The sequence below is a fragment of the Planococcus citri genome, chromosome 4 (assembly GCF_950023065.1).
Source record: "Planococcus citri chromosome 4, ihPlaCitr1.1, whole genome shotgun sequence".
In the NCBI taxonomy this organism is placed as follows: Eukaryota; Metazoa; Arthropoda; class Insecta; order Hemiptera; family Pseudococcidae; genus Planococcus; species Planococcus citri.
In genome coordinates, this window is record NC_088680.1 from 64,307,123 (window position 1) to 64,328,716 (window position 21,594).

Below are 21,594 nucleotides of genomic sequence, written 5' to 3' on the forward strand. Positions count from 1 at the left end.
AAAAAAAAAAAAAAAAAAAAATAATACCGGTTGTACGTTTATAAATACGACACACCTACGTGCGATCAAGCGCCAGTGCGCCACATTGCTCTCATTTTGCCCTTCAGACATCGCAAAGAGTGCAAACTTAATTAAGTATGTGAATATTATGTTATCAGAACCACATCTGAGCCCGTCATCTGAACAATGTGTCTTTATAAGAATGAGGTGCTACTGTTTCGTGCGTAATAATGACCTTGAGTTGTGTACATTCAGGGTCAATATCAATCATATTATTGTGTTGTTGTTCTTCTGTAAATAAGTAAATACCAAGTGTCCTATAGTAATAATAGGTATGCACCTTTCATGCAGCTTTTATACTCGAAGCCATGGTAAATTTCTTTCACCTTTGAGACCCAAGAGTCGAGAGTGTTGCAGATTGTATTTTGCATAATTACAACAATGAATCGTTTCGTAGCGATTTTATGTATTACAGAATGGGTATTGTTGATAGAGAAAAATTATTTCAAGTTGTGACCATCATTGATAATTGAAAAAAAAACCTTATTTGTTCGAAAAATATGCAAATATTTTCAATTTAGACATCTAGCTGGCATCGAAACAATATCAAACGCTATTTTAGAAGATGCGATGTGAAGAACCTATGCTTCAAGTCCATTTGGTAGCATTAGGATTTTTTCACACAAATTTGATTTTCAAAAATTCACCAAAAATCGAAGTATCTACTTATTCGTGGCATTTTCATCAAAAAACTTTCCCTTTTGAGGTTCCAAGCCAATGAGAGGGGGGCAAAGGGGGCAGTTTACCTCAGGCTTGGCAAAATAAAGGTTTGGGATGAAATAAAAACATCATTTTTTACTTCCCAAAACACAAATTTTCAAATTCTTTTGCTCTCACTTCGCTCAGGCTTGTTTTATTTTCTTTTTCATTCTCAAAATAGAAATTTCTAAAAATAAAATCAAATTTCAAAGCCAAAAAATAAGCTCTTTAAGGCCCTGTCCGAGAATCGCGTGATTTGGTATTAAAAAGTTCAAGATTCTTGTGGAAATGAGAGCAGACTTTCTGGCAAGTGAGGATGAAGGGGCATGATAAATTATTTACTGCTCTATTTTTTTTATTTTATTCAATTGTAGGTACAATTTTGATTTGGTCGTAAACTTTTCATGCTGTAAAATAGTGCGCATTATTTTTTACGACCACTTATTTAATTTCCTAATCAGCCAATGCATCAAGTATTAGGTCTTGAAAGATCTGAGAAGTAGTTTGGGGCGGAGAACGTCTTGTAGGAACATTTTAATTACTTTATTATTCCATATTTAATTGCAAATGCAATGTAAAGTCGATTTGGTGCATCTCACAATCATTCAATATTACAACAATGTGAGATTATAAAATACACTATGCATGCATAATGCACGATTACAAAATCATAAAATAAGAATTGTGATTCGAATAACCTGAATAAAATTGCATCACGCGATATTTTCTTTCAAGTACTGTACTCGTACTTTAACGAACAAGTTGATAAGTTATAAGTTCAAGTGCCAGTGTCTATCAACTCACACCTACCTTTACCTACCTAACTACCTAGAACTGATAAATGATAAGGTACATATTTTCTCGTCGAAATGTGATTTTCAAATCAGTTAATGACTCACGTGTCGTCAAGTTGTGTTAATGGCCCGAAAATGATAAAAAAGAAAGGCGTTTGATATGCCAAAGATCGTAACATTGAACCAATTAGATTAACAATTGAAAAGAAATAAAGAGTGAGATACACGTTTGGGTTTGTCTTGATCACATTCACAATATTCTTATCATAGAATTAAGCGAGCTAATTGATGAAAAAAATCCTGTATTTCGATTTTTGTAAGAGACAAACTACGTCGTATTTTTAGCCTATGGCGAAATGCATATTTTTTTGAACTGTTTGCAATTTTTGCTATAGGGCAAAAAAAAAACTGGTAGGAACCAGTTAATATTGGAATTTGGTTTCGATGCATTCGGACGTGTGAAATTATGATAAAGCACTTGTTGCCAGAGATGCTCGTTGACATAGACATAGGTCGTTGAATTTCCATTCCATTCGATTCTTGTGCCTTGGAAAATTGTTCAAAAGGTACCTTGGAAACTTTCAGAAGATTTGCCATATTTAATCTCGATTCCCGCCAGTTCGGAAACGACTACGCAGCTAGTTCCGCCCGATTACGTCGCAACCGGTTTCAAGGCTTTGCTACAATTTTTTTTCGCGCTTGAAAAGGACATTGTTACGCTTCCGTTTTTTTTCACCTTTTACAGCTAGCGATGATTTTGGATACCACTGCCAATGATCACCTTGCTATTGGCGTCGCGTCGTGTTGTGTAACTTTCTAAAACAATCAAGCATTTAATTTGAAATCACACGGCGAGTAAATTTAGCTGAGGAAAAAAGAGGTGTGTCGCGCATCTAAGCGTATTGACTTATCGCGCACGTGTATTTTCGCTAATTGCTCATTTTAATTTTTTTTTTTTCGTCAATGAAGGTGACCTTTTTGTTAGTCGTGTTGCTCTCGCGACGACGACGACATTATACTGTGTTAATTAAACGCAGAACTAACTTTAAACGTACCCCCCCCTCCCTCCCCCGTATCGATGTAGTATTGAAGTACCAATCGGCTGAAAATTTCAGTTGACAAACCGGTGATACCAGAAGAGCTGCGTCGAGCCGAAAAATTTCCACCGGCTGGTAAATTGACAAATTGTACTGTGTAAACTGTTGGCGAAATTTTACGTAGACCTACGTAGCCATGGCATTGAAAAAATTCACATAGGGAAGCGTTACCCAGCGACTAAACAGACTATAAAATTTCAAGGTTGCCTTTATCCACTTATTCTCAGTCTTGTAATGTGTGTGACTGTGTGTGCTGGTTCAAAAGCATGTCTAGTCTGCGTCTCGTCGTGGTGCCTAAGGGCTTTACGAGTATACGTATTCGGATACATTGTCGTTAAAACAGAAGCTGTGTAGAAAATTTCTACGTAGTTTTATCTGGTTTTTTTCTCTCTTTCTCGTTCTCTCAAGTATGTATTTCGGAATTTAAAATGTTGAACAGAATTGAGAGTACTACGAAAGCATATTAGAGTAAAACCTGATCCATTCAGAGGATCTCCCTGAGAGTGTAGGTATACGATAATAATTTCAAAATTCGTGGGAATATTAAACGTTTAAACGAAGCGAAGCGATGGTGGCATCTCAATTAGTTCTAATTTCAATAGGTAACGTAATCACTGGCTTCGGGTGATTTCAATTTTGAAACGTAGTATTTTATAGAATTTTACGTGTAATTATTCAGTTTCTCAATGGAGTTGTTGCAAACCGATCCTCGAGGGTTTTTTGTCTATTTTGGTTTGATTTTGTTATGAAATTGTGGAGCAGCAAACCTGGTATTTATTTTAGAAAAAAATGGCGGGAAAAGATGTCTTTTTGGAAATTTAAAAAAAAAATTGTTCAAAAATTTATTTGATTTATACTTAATAGTAGGAGGCCACCTCGAGGATCTATTGCACCTCCCACCCCTGTCAAAATTTCAATGTGTTTAAGTGCTTTTTTCAATTTTTGGTGAATTTTCGAAAATCCAATTTTAGCCAAAAATGTACCTACCTAGAAAAAAATCAAAATTTTACCAAATTGACCTAGAAAGCTGAAATTTGGGATACATCCTATTTTCGACCTGCCAAATATCGATTGGAAACTGTTTCAAACCGTTTTGAGCAGTTCTGGAGCCTCCAGCAGATTTTTGAAACTCGAAATTCCCATAAAATTTCATCAAAATAATAAAGTTGAAAAGCCGAAATTCACTCTGCACTTCAATTTTAACACCATCTGAAGACGACTTTCGAGATCCCTGCATGATTGGAAAGAGGTTGGTTCTATGGGTTCCCAAAATTAGGGTCCCTTCTAAAAAGACATAAATACTTTTTTTTACAATTTTACTCTATGCTTCATGTGAAAATGAGCCACTTTCATAAAAAAATGAGTTTTTGAGTTTCTGGATCTCCAGATACCTACAAAGAGATCCAAATTCAAGACTAGTTTGAAGCCTGAAGGTGGCAAAAGAGGTTGAAAAGTTGCAAATTGTGTAAATGAAAGTTATTACTGGTTGAAAAAAAATAAGAAAACTGGTTTCAATTTGTTCAACAAATCAAATGACCCCCCTTCCCCCTTCTTAAACGATAATTGCAATTAATTTTTCAGAAATTGTTTTTTTTCTTTCGATTTTCAAAATATGATCGGTGAAGAGGTCTACATCTGGATTATTTGGTAAAAATAGATTTTTTCGAGTTTTTTCCAAAGAAGAGCTGATTTTTCACGACCTTCAACTTTTCACCCCTCCCCCTCCTTCCCTCAAAAAAAGAAGTGGTCTCGGATTTGAATCGCCTTACAACAGAGATGCACTGAAGCTCATAAAGCACCTTTTTTTGGTGGAGTGAGAGAGGGTGGAGGGAAGGTGACTATTTCCCACATAAAAAAATAAATATTATAATTATGTATGAGGTGAAATTGAAAAAAAATCGCTCTTTTAAAGAATTACCCTACTTTGTGAACCCATAACTCTTTTACCCTTCATCTAGAAATCAATGGTAACAATATTTTATTGTATGTACATCGCTTCAACTCAACAAGAACTTTCTCAATGAATTCGGTCAAAATCATTTTTCTTTCTCAACTCACTGTCCATGCAGTCTCCGAAAAACTTGGAAAAATGAAGAAAATCAGCAAACAATTTCACTCTTTTGGAAAACTCAGGAAAATATAAAGGAGTTTTGTCATTTTCTTTCCAAAATCAGGAAATTTAATAATTCTTTAGAGTCTTTTTTTGGCTCAAAAACTTTTGAAAACTGCGAGGAATCGTTCAAATTTATGAATTTCTAGGGATAAATTGAAATGAATACTCATGATTTGGAGCACGAGAGGCTTGAAATTAGCAGGGGAAAAGGATTCACATGCCTTGAAATTATTACAACTTTTTTCAAACGTTAGATAGATAATTTTGTAGTAAATAAATTCTTAAAAATTAAGGAAGTACTGATTTTTATTTTTTAAATTTTGTGGTTTTCGAAACACCCCCCGCCCCCTCGCTTTCTTCAGGCAATTAAATGAAGTGGGTTTTTGAGGGTTTCCAAAAATATGTAATATTGGTTTTTTTTTTTGCAAATCCCTTCAAGTGGGCCTTGATGAGTTCAAAATTGTTTTTTGAAGTTAATTTCTCATGTATTTGTTTGTTTTGGGGTCGAGCAGTGAATTCGAGGCCAAAACGTGACAAAAATTACTAAAATATTGATTTTTTAAGTTTTCAGTTTATTTTAACTTCCCTTTTTCCTCCACTCCTTCCGCCTCTGGCCGTTTTAAGATAAGTACTGATATTCCAAATATGATTGTATTGCCTTATGGTTCAATTTTTTAGTTGAGAGAATTCTTCAAATTAATCGATTTATAACTTTTGAGGGTTTGACCTCCTTCCCCTCGCTATTTTTTGTGTGCAGTTTATATTTGAAAGATTTAGAAAATTGAGGAAATTTGTCTTGAAGACTGGAAAAAAGCAAGGAAAAATTATTTTTCTGAAAGTCGATCTAGACAGATAATGGAGAAGGGTCCTTCTTGCCTGATTTGTTTTTCATTTCAGAAATTTGAAGATGACTAGCAAAAAATTATGGCCAAATGATCTCAACATGGTGTATGAAAAAAAGTAAAATTTTTAGGTCAAATGATTACCTAATCCTTTCAAAAAAAGCTCAAAATTTAAAAAGTTTTGAACATTTTTCAAAAGTTAAATTTGAAAATTTTTTGTCCAGAATACTTGAATATCATTACATATGGAGCCATTAGATGAGCTCAAACATTTTCGTCAGGTTCAGGGGTTCTCAAAATATTGGGAGTTTGGTTTGATAAAATACGGTAATTTTATGATCAGGTATCCACTGGTTGGGGGGGGGGGGGTGTGACCAAAAAGTTTGTAATAATGGACACCAAAATATCAAACAAAAAAAAAATGATTTTTTGCCAAAAATTTCCAAATTTTTAAAATTTAGAATATTTTATTATTGGGTTGAACATCGAGTTGAAAATTTGAAATTTTTCCCTCATCCTATCAAACTTATTTGCCCCACTTAATTGTTTGCCAAGCTCCATAAAATTGAAAAAAAAACCAATTAATTGAAAATCATCCCACCACACAGGATGCTTCGTGAAAATTCCCACCCTTCATGCAACATTTCTAAAATGCCCTATGAGATGACGCACAGTATTGTTGATGAAACATTCTCTAAGAATTGCAAATATCTACATTTCGCAAAATATTGTGAGTAGGTGGATTAAGTAAGTACGATGGTATTTCTAAATAATATTGGTACCTGATAAAATTCAATTTTGGTTTTTATTGAACGGGGAAAACGTGATTTTTTCACAGGTAATGCATAATCAGCTGGAATGATTCATATTATGGATTCGTGTGAGTTGTGTCATATTTTTACCAAAATTACTCCATTTTCTTATCATAATAACTCTATTTACAAGAAGGAGGAAAGAATGAGAAAAGGGGTGGTGAATTGTAATAGATAAAGATCAAATTTTTTCTTGCTTTAGGAGGCTGCACAAAAAAGAAAATTTGTTGAAAAACTATTTTTGAAAACTGAAGAACAAAAAGCTTTCATTTTTGCCTCATTTAAAAGTGTTTTTTTTTTTTTGGTGTCTTGTTCATTTTGAATACAAATTAATGAGTTGGTGATGAGCTTCATCCTTTTCATCCCCCCACCCCATCCCTTGAGTAAAAAATCGCTCAAGAAAGTTCTTTTTTTCTGTTGCTCGAGCTATCATTTCATCAAGTTTTTTTCATGTAGAAAAGATTTGAAAAATTTCATGCTCTAAAGATCTAATTTTTCCATTTTTTTTTTATTTTTTTTTTTTTATGAAAAATCTGAGAATTAAGGTAAGTACCTACCCTAGAAAGTATTCTTCAACTTGAAACTTTTCTTTTTTTTTTAAACTTGCAATTTTTCATTTTATTGAATTAAAAATTAAAAACTTTTTATTCACGAATTCTTGTTTTTTATTAGTTTTTTTTTTTTACATATTTCAAAATTATTTCATTATTTCAGTTGATGAATAAAAATTTTTTAATTTCAAAAAAAATCTTCAATTTTGTTTTCTCCGTCATTTTATTAGAAAAAATTGTCAATTTTTTGGCATTTTAAATAAATTTTCAAAATAATAATTCCTATTTTGTAACATCTTCTTCAATTTTTTCTCAATTTTTTTTCATTTTTCAACTTTTTTAGTTGATAGATTCTTAAATTATACTGATTTGATGCCTTTTCATTTGCAAACACAATCTTTTTTCATCTAATGTGGCATGTGGCCCCCATTGAACACCCTCCCCTTTACTCAAGAAATTGTCACCATTCTTTCCCAATTTCAACGAGAATTTTCAAATTACTTGACCTATTGATGAAATATTTCCATTTTCCAACAATTCAATCGTAAAAGTCCTCCGAAAAGGCTTCGAGAAAAGCCTTACATTACACGTATGATAAAAAAATTACGTCATAGGCCTGATGCAAGGTTCAATAAACTTTTCAAATTGCTGATGTAATGCTACCAATTACCATTTCATTTTGCAGGCTCGTGTAATAGGTACGATAGATTTCATATACTCTTGTGGCATTGAAATAGTCGTAGAAATGTAGAATTACGTCGATAAATTAAAAAAATTGATACATTTTCCTCTACTCGTGTCACATGTTTGAATTATTTCCAGATTTATGAAAGTTTGCAATTTGATCATACGTACGTATAAACAGGAACGAATACATAAATAAATCGTCCATAGTCGAAACAAAATTTACCAGTACGATATACATGTGTATCTATACGTAATAAAAACAAACACGACCTATATAAGCCCATATGTTTCTATTTATACGATCAAATTACGGTACCAGCCCACCAAATTTTGTATAGGAAAACTGAATGCATTGCGTAACATCAGCACATAGTTTACATAGCTTCTTTTTTCGGATGTGATAGTGATAATACAAACGTGTAGGGCAAATTGCATATTACGAGATGCGAAGAGGGGGGGGGACATGGACGTGGACGGCGACGCCGCCAACGCATTTGTGATAACGCTGAATGCGCGTATTTTAATTTTTCAAACTGCTAGCGGTGGCAATACTGATCTGCTATCAGTGTGGCGTGATGAAATTAGAATCGCTATGACGTCATTTGTGCGCCATAAATCGATAAATGTGCCTTCGCAGACAGCCAATCAGCTTGTGGGGCTCGTCTTTAGTTGACACGGAGGAGAAAGGGGCTGGTATACGTGACCTCACCTTATACAAATCGAGCACCTTTCTCTATTCTGCGCGCATTTGTAATACCGCCGTCGCCGTTTATTCCAAAGGTAGGCTATTTTCGTTCGTTTCTCAACGTCGGTATCGGTGGATCCGCAGACTAGACGCATACAGGAGGACGCCTTCTCATAATAATAGTCGTACCGCATAGACTATAGTTTGGGGTGCCCACACACGGTGCGCATTCTCTCGAACACTTCAATGATTCGCCGATGTGGTGTGCAAAATCAATGTAAAGTCGAGCTTGGAGCTTCCTTCCTGCGAAGAGCTGAAGATGGTTTGAATTGAGTCTCTCTTCTTATCACTTATCAGGTTCTTGAGCTGTGTCGATTATAATTTGAATGGGGGTTTTGGGTGATGGAAAATTTTTACCATCGAGTGGTTTATTTGGGTTTTAGTCTCAAGGTAGGTATTATCATCATAATTTCGAGAGAAATTGAGGCAATGAAGGAAATAATGAATAAAAAACTCGTCTGGCAGGTACAATCACTGATCAGACTGTCATTTCCTTTCCTATAATTTAATAATGAGTAATTTAGGATTTTTTAAAAACTATTCATGTCCTAGGGTTTGAAAAAGTGCTGGACTTTAGTGTATGTATTTAAGGCAGCTTGGGATGAAGACCAAGTTAAACGAGAGTTGACTCGAAAAAAGCAACTGAAATAAGTAGGTACCTAATCCAAAATTTATTTTTCTGAATTAAAACCCACCATACTTAGTTGGAACTCGAGTCTTTCATTTGGCCGAATTTTATAGAGTTAGCCATCAAATAAATAACGGAATTTGGAACTGTAACCGAAACTTGTCAGTTGACGAAAAAATGTAAAAATCTATTTACGTAAAACAGTTTTTCAAACTTTCCGAAACACTTCAACAAATTTATGTGAGCAATGTCGAATATCTTATCAAATTTTCCTACCGTTCTCCCCTCCCCACTTCTGAACACCGTTTGGTTCGCCATCTGCTGTTCAGAGTCCATTCTTTTCCCATATATATATTTTTGACTGATATTTGTGCGATGAAGGGGTAAATTTGGTTGTAAAAGGAGAAGGAAGGGGGTAAGATGAAAACGGAATACTTTTTGGTGAAGAATTTTTCAAAATTCATCAAAAAAAAAATCTAAAAAATTGTACATACCTACTGATGAAAAATTAATTCTTTAATGTTTTTCAAACGTTTCTAAAAAATTGAAAAAATGATCATTTTCTTCGAAAAATAATTTTTATTTGTTCAGAAAAATCATCTACTACAATTTTCAACGATTTTATTCAAATTTTTGAAAAACAATCCCAACACTTCTTAATTTTGAAAAAAACAGCCAAAACGAATTAGAATTAATACATATGAAGAATCATCACTAATTAATTTTGTGCATAAAATATCCCATTTTGAGAAAAATTGTTTCAAAATGATTCCAATTCAGGTAGATTTTTAAAAGAGTGAGGGAGGGGAAGAGACTGATCGAGTAAAAAAAAAAATGAAACTGCATTTCAAAACTGGAAAGTTTTTTAAAAAAATGTTTTGTCAATTTTTCAACATTTTTAAAAGTTTTAAAAAGAGGGTGGGGCAAGATGGCGGATCAGGGTTGAGCTTTTTTAATAATTTTGATGTCCTATTCAATTTTTTTTGATGCAGTTCTTCAATGCAGATTTCAAAAATATTGAAAGGAGGGGGAGGGGATTACAGGTCAAGAAAATGAGGTGTAATTTTTACTGCTCATGTTGTCAAAATTGGAAAGTTTTGACAACTAGTTTTGTCAAATTTTCACTATTTTTTTTTTTAACTCGGTTGAATTTTTAAGATAGTAAGCCGAGAGGAAGCTGGGAGGGGGGGGGGTCAAGATCAAGAAAAGAAGGTGGCATTTTATCACTTGATTTTCACAACAGTTGTTTGTCAAATTCTTAAAGAATCAGACTTTGACAACAATTTGGGGGGGGGGGGGGTGAGGATTAAGTCGAGTAAAGAAAGTGAAATTTTGACTGTTCGGCTTTCAAAAAATGTTTCATCAGATTTCTAATCATTAAAAAAATGCATAAATATATTAGCTGAAAGGGATAAAAAATGAGTGAAGAAGATGAAAAATTTATCATTCTGCTTTGAGCACGGTTTTTTTTGGGTTGAATTTTCAAAATTTTTCAAGAGGCGGATTTTAAAAACAATAAAAGAAGGATGGGGAGAGGAGAGGGGAAGGTGGAGGTTGAGAAAAAGGAATGAAATTTGTATGAGTTGAATTAATTTCAAGAGTGAACATCTTTCAAAAGTGTTTTGCCAGATTTTCAACATTTTTCCAACAATTCGGTTTGAAAATTTTTTTAGTCAATTTTTCAAACAAATTTTAGTCAATTTTTCAAAAACATTTTAGTCAATTTTTCAAGAAAATTGTAGTCAATTTTTCAAGAAAGTTGTAGGTCAATTTTTCAAACAAATTTTATTCAATTTTTCAAACAAATCTTACAATTTGTCAATTTTTCAAACAAATTTTAGTCAATTTTTCAAAAAAAATTTATTTGATTTTTCAAAAAAAAAATTAGTTAATTTTTCAAAAAAGTTTTAGTCAATTTTTCAAAAAAGTTTTAGTCAATTTTTCAAAAAAATTGGTCAATTTTTCAAACAGATTTTAGTCAATTTTTCAAACAAATTTTAGTCAATTTTTCAAACAAATTTTAGTCAATTTTTCAAAAACATTTTAGTCAATTTTTCAAGAAAGTTGTAGGTCAATTTTTCAAACAAATTTTATTCAATTTTTCAAACAAATCTTACAATTTGTCAATTTTTCAAACAAACCTTAGTCAATTTTTCAACCAAATTTTAGTCAATTTTTCAAAAAAAAATTATTTGATTTTTCAAAAAAAAATTAGTCAATTTTTCAAAAAAGTTTTAGTCAATTTTTCAAACAAATTTTAGTCAATTTTTCAAACAAATTCTAGTCAATTTTTCAAACAAATTCTAGTCAATTTTTCAAACAAATTCTAGTCAATTTTTCAAGAAAGTTGTAGGTCAATTTTTCAAACAAATCTTAGTCAATTTTTCAAACAAATTTTAGTCAATTTTTCAAACAAATCTTGGTCAATTTTTCAAACAAATTTTAGTCAATTTTTCCCAAAAAATTTAGTTGATTTTTCAAAAAAAATTAAGTCAATTTTTCAAAAAAAAATTAGTCAATTTTTCAAAAAAAAATTTAGTCAATTTTTCAAAAAAGTTTTGGTCAATTTTTCAAAAAATGTTTGATCAATTTTTCAAAAAAATTTTCAAGGCAAAAATATAAGCGAGGTGTAATTTGTGCCACTATTTGGTTTCTTAAAGCGAAAAATTCTCCAAAAAAATGTTTTCTCGATGTTTCTCAAGTTTTTTTTCCAATTCTGATAGATTGTAAAAACTAATGGGAAGAAGATGGGGGGGGGGAGAAGTCGAGGACGAGAACAAATGTAATTTTTCTGTAATTCAATATTCGAGAATGAAAAGTTTTTGAAAAAAGTTTTGATTTTGTCAAATGCAGTACCTGAGTAAGATTTTGAAAGCATTTGGAAGGTGAGAAAAAAATTAAGTAAAAAGAGAAAAAATTTTACGATTTTATCCTCAAAGTTTGAAAAGTTTCAAAAATTGTTTTTTCTAATTTTTCTAATTTTTTTAGATAATAAATTATCTTAAAAGTAAATGGGAAGAGAATTAAAACAAGGTTGAAAAAAACAAATTTTGAGAAGATTGAAAATTTGTTTCTGAGGTTCCTATTGATCCAATTTCTAAATTTATCAGCATTTTTCATCGATTTGGTTGAGCGAAAGAAGGAGGATGAAGGGTGCCCAAAATAAAATTCTGAATTATCATACTAATAATTTTGTATTGCAAATGGAACATGAAACTGGATAATCATCCCTTATTTAAGTATACCTTTTAGAGATCCCATTTTTGATAATTTTGAGCTACGATTAACTCTCAAAAATTCATTGGTCCTTTCATGAGGTGCATTTTCTGAATTCCACTCCAAAATCTGACGATTCCTAACAATCCAAAAATAATTACGAATCAGGTTCAGATTCACTCATGGGGTGTTTTTTTATTCTCGTAAAGCACTTCTTAAGCCTTTTGAGAGGACCCTTGAAAAATAAATTTCAATTTCAAGATGCCAAATAAGCGAAAACTGAAGGCTCTTAATTTTAAACCAGAAATCCACTTCGGTGTTTCATCTGGAGATGTAGAGTTTTAAGTATTTTGTTTACTTATTTTTCAGTCGTAAAATTCTGAGAAAAACCGAATCTGTTAATTTTCTCGTAGGTAAGTGTCGAATTTTTTGCCTCGTTTAATTTATGGAGATTGGTTCGATCAAAATAGCATTTATATTTTTTTAAGGTGCAAAATTCGCGTTAAATTTCGAAAAAAAATTTCACAACTGGGATAATTTTTTCTTCGAATTTTCGTTACAAAATCTAAATTGCTTTTTTTTTAAAACCAACCAACTTATATGCATAATTCTACGCGTTAAAAAATCACGCTAAGGTCAAAAATACACCGCCATGCCAGTGCCAGTGTAGGTAATATGATTCAAAGAACCAATTCGAAGGTTCAAACAGCAATTACCTGGTGTCGATGGCTAACCGTTAATTATACTCGTAGGAAAAATAAAGCTCGATGGAAGTAGTGGGGGGTAAAAAATGCATTCAGAGACAACATAGTCACGCATATGGAATGAGAGAGGCATTTCACCGGCTCGCGGGCTCGATTCATATATTTTCGCGTAGGTATTCTTGAATGATAAGAGAGCTCGCGACCGCGAGAGGGAGAAAGAGCGAGACGAGACCGAAGCACTATCGACGGGCTCGACGGGCTTAGCTGAGGCTTGGCGGGCAGTCGAAATCGAACGAGGAACTGTCTCTTGGGTAGATAAAAAGCGAACGAATCATTCGCCAATTACCGAACCTCTTTTTCGATTTTTCTGTCGCGTTATCCACTTTACAAGCGTTTCGCTCCAGTCTAGTTTCACATGCTTTTCGGTATCGTGGTTTAGTTACTTTTTTAAAACAATTTTTTTTAAAGAGATACGAATTTTTTTCGTATATAAAAAAAATCTCGCTGATAAGAGATTGCGTTTCTGTACGGTTTGAAACGATAGAATTTTTTCGAATCGAAATATTACGTCCGTGCTGTGATTTAGTGGTTATTTTTATTTATTTTTTTTTTAGTAGATTTTCGTGCGGATTTTTTAGTTTTTTATCATGTTATTGGCTACTATAGCTTTGAAAAAATTATTCGCGTTTGCATCTTGCGAACATGTTGTTACGGTGAGTATTTCAGACTTGAAATTTGATGTAATATTGTATAAGGTGTGGAATCCAAGTCTTGCTCGAAGTTTGGAAAAATATGAGATAGGTAGGAAGAAAGTAATGTGTGAGAGGTACATTGTAAGGTTGTATTTCAAAATAGTCTAGACTACTGATAACAGGTGTAGAGTCTCTCTTTCAATTGGACAGGTACGATGTCTCGAAAGTAAACATCTCTTCTCCTTGTGAATTGTCGAATGTCACAGGAAATTTTAGTCTGCATATGAAAGAATAAAATAACCATAAAACTAGGCAACTATTTTGGCGCCAAAAATTAACAATGCTGCCTCGATACATAATACTCGTACCTATCACCTATCCAAAGTCTCAAGTTGAATAATGATTGTTTCTAGGTACATTATAAAGACGTGATGATATTTTTCAAAATATAATAGTCTCTATTCTAAGAACCTAGGATTGTAAATCTTTTCAAATATCACGTTTCTGAGAAACTTAACCAAAGCTATGTGAGAATAATCGCCCGGTAAAAGGATTAATTTTTCGGCTCGATATAATACCATATGTTTTATTAGGACACGTTCACCTTAAGGAAAGATTTCATGATCAAGGTCTCGACTCTCGTTCTCGAGCCAGACCTGTGATGATAAATCTTTAATCTTATACAACGGTATTTTAGCCTCGTGACTTTCTCGTCGTCGAGTTCTTTTGTCAAGTTTAATACACCGTGGGAAGAAGAAAAAAAAAACAACCCCTGGGGGTATTTAATAGGGGAACTTTACGTGTTGGAAATTCGGTCAGTGGTTTGTCCTAGTTTGAATATTGTTATGTAATCGATAGCGCGTGGTTGCACGTGATTCTGATTCGTCCACGTTTATATGATGAGGAAATTTTCCGCAAATTGAGTGGGTGAAGGTGACAGGAAGAGGGAGAGGGATGAAGGGAATGTTTTTAGAGGTATCGTGGAATTTGTACAGATTTGGTGGACACGTGTAAAAGTGGTTTTTTTGTTCAAAGACGAATTGGCGTCTCTTTTCATCTCGTCCCTCGTGTGGTGTGTGAGAGACGGTTTTTCATTCATGCGCGCCGCATTCTTCCTCCAGAATCCATACATTGTACGATAATACATAGATGAATATCGATTCATTCTGAGGTACCTATTCGAAGGTTTATATAGGAAGGAATATTTTGCTTTGTCGATAATTCCTGTGTTTTTTTTTCTCTCTGTTGTGGGAGAAATATGGTAGGTAGGTGGAAAAAAAAGTCATAACGTAGAGACCTGTTGCATTGTCATGCAATTTTAATTCATGTGTCGTATGGTTTTCAGATTTTCCAATGGTTCGTGTTTGTAAGACGTATCGAATGTGATGGGTTTTTTACGAGATGATTGCTTTTTATGGTGATTTTATTGAAACGGATTGCTTTATGGGTTATGTACGAGTTCGATGCGAACATGAGTGAAGAAAATGTGCGTGATTTGTGTGGTGTTGAGTGGATCCCAAATGTAGTGGTGGTGAAAGCTGGAATAATGGTTTGATTGGAGTTATTGGTGGTGGTTGAATTTACGAGAATTGTTTATGTCATCATTTTTTATGGGTTGGAGATTAATTAACGAATTTGATTGAATTTCGACTCGTCATTTGAATACTTGCAGTGGCGGACTGGTCTATATGATGTCGACTAGTGATCGCCAGAGGCCCCAAAAACCCAAGGGGCCCCATGTTAAAATCAAAAATATACTATTTTTACTCTTTCTAAACATGAATTTTTGCAAACTATTGCCCTAGCTATATTCTTTTACTGGAGGCTCCAAAATTAATTGAACTTACCTGAAGTCGTCTTCAGAGGGTGTTAAAATTGGAGTGCATAGTTGATTTCAGCTTTCCATCTTCATTTTTGATGAAATTTTGGGGAAATTTCAAGTTTCAAAAATTTACTGGAGGCTCCAGTAATTTTCAAAAAATCGCTGGAGGCTCCAAAACGACTTGAAATGCAGTCGACTTCATAAGGTATTAAAATTAGTTTGCAGAATTAATTTTGGCTTTCCAACTACATTAATTGATGAAATTTTGGGGAAATTTCAAGTTTCAAAAATTTACTGGAGGCTCCAGTAATTTTCAAAAAATTGCTGGAGGCTCCAAAACGACTTGAAATTCACCTGCAGTCGACTTCATAAGGTATTGAAATTAGTTTGCAGAATTAATTTTGGCTTTCCAACTACATTAATTGATGAAATTTTGGGGAAATTTCAAGTTTCAAAAATTTACTGGAGGTTCCAGTAATTTTCAAAAAAATCGCTGGAGGCTCCAAAACGACTTGAAATTCACCTGCAGTCGACTTCATAACGTATTGAAATTAGTTTGCAGAATTAATTTCGGCTTTCCAACTCCATTTTGATGAAATTTTGTCGGAATTTCAAGTTTCAAAAATCTGCTGGAGGCTCCAGAACTGCTCAAAACGGTTTGAAACCGTTTCCAATCGATTTGTCAGGTCGAAAATAGGGTATATCCCGAATTTCAGCTTTCTAGGTCAATTTGGTCAAATTTTGATTTTTTTCTCACATATTTGGCCAAAATTTGATTTTTGAAAATTCGCCAAAAATCGAAAAAGGCATTTTAGCACTTGAAATTTTGACAGGTGATGAATGTTTGCCTGTTCTTTCGATCTACCTTTGTACGGTTTGAAAAATTGTATGCTAGTCCAATATGTTGGAACGCAAAATCTGTGATTTCGGCTGACCGGTCAATCAAAATGGGCGCCATTTTGTAAGTAGGGTCACTTTTTTTTTGAGGACAAGTGCTAGAAAATGTTCCTTTAAGACGCCACCTTTAAGAAAAAAATTGTCCCGGAGGATCGGCAGGGGGGTGCAATTGATCCTTATGCGGGCCCCCCGACCCCCTACTAAATAGTTAGAGGGTTTGAAAGGCTTTTTAGTGATATCATGAAAATCAGTGTTGCCACTTTTTTTTGTACAAAAAATTAGCTAGAAAAGTTTCAAAACGTAGTTTTTATATCGTTTCTTATAGACTACTTTGCATGCTGAACAACATATTAAAAAATTGGGATGGCATTATTTCGTAAAGTCGATTTTACAAAATTGAGAGTTTGCGAAAAAAATTGATTTTTTTATTTAAAACACGAAAAAAAGTTTTGACTAGTGAAGTTGACCCATTTGACCCCTATCTTTACGTACCCGTTGAAAAAGTTGAAAAAATCCTTTCACTCGACGAAATGAACTCATCAGCACAAAAAAATCAAAATTCAAAAAATAAACGAATTTTAATTTTTTTGCTACGAGAGTGATTTTTATCAACTTTTTCTTGAAATACGTCAGAAATAGGTCAAAATAAGACAACTGAATAAATTTGAACTTTTTTTGATGTTTGGAATTGAAAATTGAATTTTTTCGAATTTTGATTTTTTGTGATGAGTTTATTTTATCGAGTGGAAGGTTCCATTTTCAACGAAAATTGCGAAAAAAATTGGTGCAGTCTTGCTTTTTGCTTAAAATTGCCAAAATTCTCGGTTTTTTGCAAAAAAAATTCTGAAAAGTTGAATTTTTTTCCAAAAATTGTCCAAAAGTCTTCCTTATTGCTGAAAATTCTAGCTTTTTCGCATTTGAAAAATCTCGATATTTTACGTAAAATTGTCATCAGTTGCTAAAGTGAAACTGCTCAGGTATTTGCCAGAAATTTTCCAAGAAAATCTCTTTTTTCCAGTAAATCTCACAAAGTTCTTTTTTTGCTAAAATTGTCAAAATCCTGCTGTTTTCTATAAAAAAAAATTTGAATTTTTACTTAGAAAAAAAAAATGTCCAAATGTCTCGCTTTTTTTTTAGCAACTGTCAGAAAACTATTTCTTTTGTTAAAATTGTCAATCTTGTTTTATTTTTCCTAGAGTTTGCTAAAATCCTTGCTTTGGTGTGAAATAATTGTCAAAAAGTCTCGATTTTTCGTCAAAAAGTTTCGAAATAGTTCGATAATTTTTTAACATTGAATACGTTTCAAATTCGTACTTAATACTTACTTATTATTTTTTTTTTTGGTGATTTTTTTTCTGTATTAAAATGTTTTGCTCGCATTTCGCCACTTTTCAGGCTACTTTTCAATTAATTTTTTTAGTTACTTTTCCAAGCTTTTTCAGTGACAAAATTACGTAATTTTTTGGAGGAAATCTTCGCTTCACTCGTCTAAAATTTTTCGATCAATAGAAATAAAACAAAATTTTTTCAAACATTGGTTTTACCTGTCGAAACACAAATTTTTTAAAAGCTTTTGCCCTTGCTTCGCTGAGGTCAATTCTTAATTAATCTCTAAACTAAAAAAAAATCAAAAATGAAAAAAAATTACAATTTTTTAATGAACCTAATTTGAGTGTGAGTGTTCTATCAATTGACAGAATTTGTCATTTCATCTTTAATTTGTACTTATTTTTTTCTCAGAAACTCGTCATTGTATTCGGCAAAATTTGCAACTCCAGATTTTTCTTGTCAGATCGACTCATTTTCGCAAAAATGAATAAAAAATTGAATAAAAAAAAAAACAAGTGTACAACTCGGGTTCGAAGTATCTGAACCTGCAAAAAAACAGTAGGAGAAAGATTCTTGTGGGGGGGGGGCGATAAACCGACCTAGTCCGCTCCTGAATATTTGCCACGTGCAAATAATAATTCAATGGGTATTTTGATCGAAGTGAAATCGATATTTTATTGGATTACCTACTCGTAGTATTCATATTATTATCTCATACCTATTTTCATTGATAGCTGATAGCTATACTTATGTTGATTGGCTAAGTATTAGGTCATTATTCGTAGAAATTGCCAGAAATCAGAAAGCACTAGATATTTGATCGCTATCACGATTATAGAAAAAGTTCAAACAGATTAAAAGATTACGTTATCAACATCACTCATCCGGCACCAAAATGGTAAAACTTCCGCTACCTGAAATGATTTTTTTGATACTTATCATCTTGAGTAATCTCGATTTTACTCGAATCCGAGTAAAATGTCAAAAGAAGCAACTCCACAGACTCGCTATGATGTGAAAAAAATCCTAAACGTGTTCGTGATTTTTTTGAGCTTGGTTTCTTTGTGCCCAGTTTCATGCGAATTAACTATTAGAAGTTTGTTTAATCATATCCCTGTAAGTATGAAATAGAAAACGTAAGTGTAATTCTACTACCTCTCGAATGCTTGATAATCTACTTACGTATTACGAGTTACACCTACGTGCATTTTATAGCATGATTGCATTTTTCTTTGAATTTCAATAGATCAGATTACAACTGGTGAATTAACACGTTTTCCTCGACTGGCTACCATTGAAATTCAGTGAGAAAATCAACCGTGTTATCTGTAGTTATGACTATGACATGCTTCCTGCTGAAAAAACCCCATGCGTTGTGTTGATTTAAATTTTACTAGAGCATGCATTTTGCGATTCCCTTGTTTTACTCGTACTAACGTTTTAGTGAAAAACATTCAGTTCTTTCCTATGTATAACGTAAAAGTTTTAAAGTACCACATGTAGGATGTATGAAGTCATTGTAAGTAAGTACCTATACTTAGTCAGGTGTCTGATTCTTGAAAATCTGACTGTTCTAAATGATATTTCAACCGGAATCAAAATTGAAAAAAATTGGAAATAATACGAAATCTGTTGACTAAATTAATTCGTATAAGTCGATTTTTCTGATTGAATTTTCTGATTTTTTTCGTGCTTGTAACTACAGGGTGTCCCAGAAATCGTTTGCAAAAATTCAACTGTGATAATACTCGAGGAGACGAACAAAAAACGTTTTTATGACTGATTGCCTATCTTGTGAATTGAAGGAGCCACGTGTTTCGAAAAACTCGACTTACTTAATTTTCAAATAGCGTTTGCCCCTTCAGTTTTGAAGATAGGCAATTTGTCTTGAATTCGGGCTTTTTTGTATTTCTTTCCGGGGGAGAGGGGGGGGGGCTAAATCGAAGTTGCAAGTCCCTTATTTTCATACCCCCTCCCCTTCCCCCCTCCACTGTATTTTGAGAAAAAAATCGAAGCAAGTATACCTACTCAAGTTATTTTTTTATTGTTTGAAATTGTTTTGAACCTTTTTGAAATATAAAATTTTGATCATTTTTTTGCTCTTAAAGTTTATAATGTTCCATAATTCAAAAATTTCAATGTGGCAACCCCGATAGATTTTTTGTTTGAATAATTTTGGCCTAAAAAAATTTGCCAAAATTCATTTATTTTTTCAAATTGTTTTATTTTTTTTAGTTTTAATGGAATTTTTTTGATATTTTCGAATTTTTCTTGGGGGGGAGGGGGACTAAAACCCCTGGTCTTGATAATGTTTCTTGTTCGTCCACTCAAATGCTACGAGTGAGCAAAATCACCAAAATAATCCAATGATCCAATGATCCAAACTATTTTCTCAGTTTTGGCGAATTTTCCACAATTGGTAAATTTTTTTCCAAAAAGGTGTAACTTTTTCAATTCACAGATAGTAAGAAAATGTTTACATCATTAAAATGACTTCAATAACCCATAGTGCTGAAATGGACAAACAATAAAAATGTTACTATGACAAATTGCCTATCTTCAAAATTGAAGGGGCAAACACAATTTGAAAATATGATATCTTCAAAATTTGAAGCATCTCAAATTTGGAAATTTTAAATCATGTTAGCCCCTTCAAATTTGAAGATGTGCAATTTGTTATAACTTAGGGTGAATCGCGATAAGAAATATCAAAGGATTTTGACCAAATTCGGTATGGAAACGTTCATTTTGAGTTGAAAGTTACTCAGAAAAATTTTAGCTCTGGAGGTGCCTTTTGGAAGGAAAATATGAGCTTTTAAAATAGGGGAATTTCGGGGGAAAAATTGTGTTTTTTTTGTTCTAGCCTCGCCCGACCTATTTTGGGTAATTGGACCAGTTCCAAAAGTCCCAAAATCCAAGACCTTTTGAGGGTTCTACTAGAACAGGTGAAAATTTTCAAATCATTTATTTTTGAGTGATTTCGTGTTTTGAAAACTTTCTAATATTAAAAGTGGGGAAATATTTTGGAATCCAGTAGTGCCAATTTTTCATAATTATTGCCGATTTCAAAAAATTGAGAAAAATAGCCAAAAACTTACCAAATTTTTTTTTTTGCATTTCACAATAATTTCCTAAACCTTTATTTTCCCAGTTTCAGAAATGATACCTTTTAATAAGTTTTTTGGCATAAGTAATTAATGCGAAATATTTGAAAAGAAAAAATTTTCAAAACACGAATTCACCTTTAGAATAAGCCTCATTTTGGCATTTTTTGTTGATTTTACTCGTTTTCGACAATTTCTTTCTGTTTTCTGAAATTTCTTCAAATTTTTCTCGAAAATTCAATTTTTTTATTTTATTTTCTCAAAAGATTTTTTTTCATTTCTCGAATTGTACCTAAGTTTTCAAAAACACGTTTGCCTTCGCTTTGTTCAGGCGAAATTATCTTTTATTTGAAACTTTCAACCAAAAAAAAATCACTCCTCACTCTAAAAAGTGTATTATTTTCCTTCGTGAAAATTTGTAAATTTTCAATAGCTTTTTGCTCTCGCTTCTCTCGAGCTGATTTGCTCACATTTTGAAACACGTTAGAATTTCCAGAAACTAAAATGCTGTTAAAATTTGAAACCGTTGCAAACATAAAAATCAACTTTTCGTTGAATAACTATTTTCTCAATTGGTGCCCTTTTTAATTGATTTTTTCCATATTTCTATCAAAAAAAAATTCATCGGTCGAAAAAAATCAAGTTATTTAATTCGTTTTGAAGTCTCATAAGCCTATTTTGACCATTTTAAACCATTTGCTTGTGTTTTTCCTTCCTTGTCTGGAGAAATAATTTCATGCAGCGCAGTTTTTTCATTTATTTTGACCATAATACCCCCTCTCCTCCTCCCCCAGCTCATCCA

General features: G+C 32.8%; 1 protein-coding gene across 4 annotated transcripts in view; it reads left to right on the forward strand.

The window, feature by feature from the left end:
• Hex-A (Hexokinase A) overlaps positions 1-21,594 on the forward strand; it is a 69,904-nt gene that overhangs the window by 14,201 nt on the left and 34,109 nt on the right. For 2 of the 4 annotated variants that reach the window (XM_065363098.1, XM_065363097.1), the window contains exon 1: positions 18,652-18,804. The exons of 1 other annotated variant lie outside the window; for it this stretch is intronic. In XM_065363098.1, the coding sequence (XP_065219170.1) occupies positions 18,667-18,804 (138 nt within the window). In that variant the 5' untranslated portion in view covers positions 18,652-18,666. Of the gene's footprint in view, positions 1-13,264; positions 13,662-18,651; positions 18,805-21,594 lie in introns of those variants that run through there. One more of the 4 variants, XM_065363100.1, reaches the window with a different exon arrangement.